This window comes from Lepidochelys kempii, chromosome 6 (genome assembly GCF_965140285.1).
Source record: "Lepidochelys kempii isolate rLepKem1 chromosome 6, rLepKem1.hap1, whole genome shotgun sequence".
Classification (NCBI taxonomy): Eukaryota; Metazoa; Chordata; order Testudines; family Cheloniidae; genus Lepidochelys; species Lepidochelys kempii.
Window position 1 is genome coordinate 3,700,780 of NC_136385.1, and position 5,371 is coordinate 3,706,150.

The following is a 5,371-nucleotide window of genomic DNA, read 5'->3' on the forward strand; positions in this document are numbered from 1 at the left end:
ATGTTCATAACTTCGAATACAAACATTTTACACACATGCAAATAGGATGAATATATCCGGTAGATCATAACCTTTACAGAGATACGTTGCATGACATATCTTGCATAAAACACATTCCAGGTATGTCATATTTGCATTCATGAGCCTATTTCTATAAAGAATTATGGGGTGCAATGTCACACTCTGTTTCACAGACTATAAATTATAGGAAATAAATAAAATTAACAAAAAAAATTAGAAGGGAACTGGCCTGCTCATAGATAATTTGTTGCAACATCTGCAGAGATACTGCAGAGATCTTGAGTGTAAACCACCAGTCTTGGGAATATCCACCTTGTCGCAGCCTACCCTGACCTTGGCATTTTCAGTGAGGACTGCCCTAGGCACCTGTGGGTCACGGGAGGCACAGAAGACAGCAGGAGGTGTTATGAGCATGGCTTTTAGAGGAAGTAGAGGCATAGTGTTTCCTGGGCAGAGACTGGGATGACAGACTTTGGACACAGGGATTGCTGATTTTTTGGTAGTTTCCAGTGGTGTTCAGGGAAGCAAGACTTTGTGTACATTCTTTGTAACACTCACCCACAGATTATTCCAAAGAATATAGCTGACTTGGATTATCAATTTTTCCTACGAATACAATCGACCCTGCAATGCCTCACAGGTTGGCACCACTTAGAAGAAGGGGGCATGAACATTTCCTGGAGCACTGATAATGCCAGCCAAGCCTGCACACCCTTGCGGGATAATTTCTGCTACCGTAGTGAAGAAGGGAAGAGTCACTACTGGGCCTGCCTTGGATCTCCTTCTGGAGAGGTGAGGACCACAATATCCTTGTGCATCTGCAGCCATGGATCAGTGCATGGGCCCATCCCTTGGTGGACCTACCCTTTCATGTCAAATGAACACTGCTGTCAGTCAGCACCGCACCTTTGGTATTACTGGGATATTTTCTCGGTTGGTGCTGTTACATACCAGGGTCCAACTCAGACTAATCATCAGTTGTGTCACACCTGCCTGCAACATTGCAATGCCTTGCTAAAGTGGTTTTCACCTTGGCCACTCACAAACAACCGTCAAGCATGGGACTCACACCCGAGGCATGTATGTGAAACTGCAACCTGGCCAGGAATAGTTGGGTTATACTCAGGCTCTCACCACCCTCGGTTATACTGCAGGGTGACCCCAACACACTCCCCTCTCTTCAATTTCTCTCCAGAAATGTACGTCCTGTGCTGCCCAGTCCTCTCCTGGACAATAGAAGCTACACTATCTATTATTTCTTTAATAGCACTAACATGCCTACAACTTAGCTTCTCAGACACTTCTATTTAAACACACTAGAAAAGATAAAACAATAAAAAACAAAGTTTATTCACTACAAAGATAGATTTTATGTGAGTGCAAATAAGGAGTCATAGAAGTCAGAGATTGTTTCAAGAAAAATTAAGCTAGAATGAAACCTCTTCCTAAGTTAAAAAATGATATTAAATTCAAAGCAAAAGTTTCCTCATCACATGCTCTCAGCAGTCTCACTAACCAAACATCTTAGGTCAGAAGCCATCCCTCAATCCAATGGGTGCTTCCTTTATCCCCTCAGATACAGTGAATCAATAATTTTTTTCCAATAAATTATCTTTTCCCCACTCTGGTGATGTTCCAGGGCAGTTCAGCAAGAGCAGAGACCATCATGCATCATGGGGAATGTAGTAATGGAAGAGATTGGTAGTGTGTGGTATCTGAGGAACCCCCATGGTACTTCCGAGTTGAAATATTAAGTTTTTAGGTTAAAGATTTTGGTCTACACAAACACACAGAAAAAATCTCTGTGGATCAGCTCTTCACAGTACACAGCTTGCACTGAAAACAGCAGGATGAAATATACCACTAACCTCATACTCTGTAACTCTGGTAGAAATTGCATCATTTAATAACACAGTAAGAAAGAGTAGGTCAAATTAATCCCCAGGGCACCAATTACACTGAAGGTAGCTTTGGTTCACTGAATGCATTAATTCGGTGCTGTGTCTCTCTGAGCTCAGGTATTCCCAGTTGCTTCAGGAATCATGTCCCATAGATCAAACATCTCCTTATAAAACTTCCCGAATGCTCCTAATTGGCAGTTTCTTTCAATGAGGAAACACCAACACATCTCTCTCTCTCTTCTAAGCAGGTACGTGCTATTGTCCTGAATGACAGTCACACACACACATATACAGACACCATTGGGATCAGCAGGTATTGAATTCCAGATCTCCAGCACCGAAAGCCTCAGCCCCAGCTGAAAACCCTTCAGCTAAAGGAGCGACCTGCTGGGTTGGATAAAAAAGGCGATTACCTAGTCACTGAAGCCAGGGCTTCCCGTGATGACTCTGGGCTTTCATACACACTCCAGTAAATGCCAAACAGCTTAATTAGCACATTGAGGCACTTTACCCCAAACTGACATGCGAAGCCATTGAGGTCCCCTTGCCCAAAGAGGGTGGAAAGATTGACACTCCTTTCCTCTCACCCCTTCTTTAACTAAGGAATAAATCCTGCAGACTGATTCTCTCCCAGCAGAATCACAAGTCACAGTTTTCTGTTTGGAGTAGTGAACATGAGTGTTTGTGTAGGGGGCATGATTAACCTGTACGGTATTGTGTTGCAGAGTGTCTGCATTTTATCAAACACCTGGAATGATCAGCTGTGAACATCTGGATCTGTGTACAAAGCCCTTTCCGGAGCAGGTACTGATGTCCATTGAGAAACTTATCTCCATTTATCTTCACTTACTTCATTACAGAGAAGGGACAGCTTTTCTGCACCATCCACCTGCCCACATCTGTGTAGCTGTCTGATCTCTGTTCAGAGGAGATGGAAGAGGGAAATCACTCGGAGGTGACTGAGTTCATTCTCTCAGGACTGACAGATCATCCGGAGCTGCAGATCCCCCTCTTTGTGGTATTCCTACTGATTTATGGTATCACCCTGGTTGGGAATGGGGGGATGATCTTGTTAATCACAATTGATCCCCGACTCCACACCCCCATGTACTTTTTCCTCAGAAATTTGTCTTTCTGTGACCTCTGCATTTCCTTGATAATTTCCCCTAAGATGCTTCTGGATTTCTTAGCTGAGAGGAAAAACATTTCTTTCACTGCCTGCACTGTGCAAATGCATCTCTCTATCATTTTTGGAGATGTTGAGTGCCTCTTGCTGGCTGTGATGGCGTATGACCGTTATGTGGCCATCTGTAACCCACTGCTCTATACAGTTACCATGTCCAGGCACCTTTGTAAACAGCTAGTGGTTGGTGTGTACGCTGTGGGAGTGGTGGATTCAATGATATACATGTGTTGTACATTTCAGCTGTCATTCTGCAGCTCCAACATCATCAATCATTTCTTCTGTGATGTCCTCCCGCTGTTGGCGCTCTCCTGTTCCGACACCCGCATCAATGAGATTGTGACGTTTGCTTTTATGAGCTGCATTACAGGGAGCAGCTTTGTGACTGTCCTCCTCTCCTATGTCTATATCATCTCCACCATCCTGCAGGTCCGCTCTCCCAAGGGCCGGCACAAAGCCTTCTCCACCTGCTCTTTCCACTTAACCTCGGTGGTCCTGTTTTTTGGCACCCTCCTCTTCATGTATTTACATCCCACCTCCAGCTATTCCATGGACAAAGATAAAGTGACCGCAGTGTTTTACACACTATTGATCCCCATGTTGAACCCCCTCATCTACAGCCTGAGGAACACGGAGGTGAAGGATGCCCTGAGGAAAGCAGTGAATAAACTCCTAACCAATTCTTGAAGCTGTTTAACTCTGTATTGATTTAGTGGTGGGGAGTGAATACAGGTGAATTCAATTTCCCAGCCCATTACAAAGTAATTTCGCAGAGCCCATGGGAGTATTGTTCATTTGTTCATTATTCTATTGTTATTATTATTAATTTCTTTCTATAAGAACAAGGTCTGCAGGCCCCAACTGACATCAGTGGACAAATCCTGAGGAAGACTCACAGGTTCATAAAGAGAGAATGATTTTATAAGATGGTGGCTAGGGGCATCCACCTAGAGGGTGAGATGTTCAACTTCTTGTCTCAGGACATCTTGTGGCAGTTCCAAATGGGTTTCTGTGACCCAACCCATCACACAGAATTTAGGAATAGAATGGCAAAACAATGTGGGTGTGTGTGGGTGGGGAGGACAACACAAGAACCGATGGAAATGGAACATGTATGGCCAGAGCGTCAGCTTTCCTGTATTTCTGTCTCTCCCATGACGTCATTTTTACATGATACAAAACTGAGCTGACTGTATTCCACTTTATTAGTGGTCACCTCTCCAAATGTCTCTTTAAGTAATTTCCCAGCGTTGGGATGCAAAGGTGTCTAGAAAGGGGTGAATTTCTTCTGGACTAATTATTTATTGTCAAAAACCATACCGTTTTGAATTGACCTGAATCCATTCACAAATGTGTTACAAAAGTTCCTAATAGCTTTTTGTCCCAGAACAATGAGTGTGTATGGGGGGAGGATTTAGGTGCCGGTCGCAATGCAGCCACTGTAGGAAGGGGTGATGGTCCTTTCCTTTGTAATTTTTAGCCCAATAATTGGGGTGTTCACCTGTGAGGTGGGAGACCAAGGTTCAATTCCCCCTTCTGTCCAGTGCTGGGCAAAGCCATGTGTGACATTGCACTCCATAGGCTTTATGAAAATAGGCTTAAGAATATGACATCACTGGAATATGCTTTATGCTAAGTGTCCCATGTAACATATCATTATAAAGGTTATAATCTACTACGTGTGTTCATCCTATTTCTTTACATGGATTATTTCTATGTCCGGAGTTAGGAGAATAAGGTATAAACCTTGTATTTCTGATGTAGATATTTTAAGTGAAGGCCATTAAAGGTTCTTCAGAATCAATGAACTGTAAATGGCTCTGTTTACCTGCAAGCCTTCCTGTGTACCTGTGAGACAACCCAACAAGAGTGGAGACTGGGGTCTTACAGTGACATGTGGCCATGTCGCCAGATGCTGAGCTCCATCTTGAAGCTGGTACTTTTCCTGAGGGGGGTGGAATTCCAAACAAAGGTTTCCCACCTTGGGGAAGTTCTATATAAAGTGGGGAAGGCAAACTATGAGTGTCTTCATCTGTCTTAAGAGATGGCCTCCCCACCCCACAGAGATACCTGCAGGCACCTGGAAACATAAGGACTGTAACCACAGGGCTGGGTGAGAACAGTCTGGACCCAGGTCAGAAAAGGCATCTGATCTGAGAAGGATTTTACCTGAAACAACAACTGGGGTGATAAATTAACATTTGTAATTGATTTCTGAGTGTATAAGCTTAGCCTTGAGTGTTTTTTTATTTTACTTTGTGATTTA

The 5,371-nt window shown here is 43.6% G+C and overlaps 1 protein-coding gene across 1 annotated transcript; it reads left to right on the forward strand.

The window, feature by feature from the left end:
* Positions 1-2,853: 2,853 nt before the first annotated feature.
* LOC140913734 (olfactory receptor 5W2) lies at positions 2,854-3,792 on the forward strand. The gene has a single exon (XM_073350535.1). The coding sequence runs from the start codon at positions 2,854-2,856 to the stop codon at positions 3,790-3,792; it is 939 nt and encodes a 312-aa protein (XP_073206636.1).
* The last annotated feature ends 1,579 nt before the right edge of the window (positions 3,793-5,371 follow it).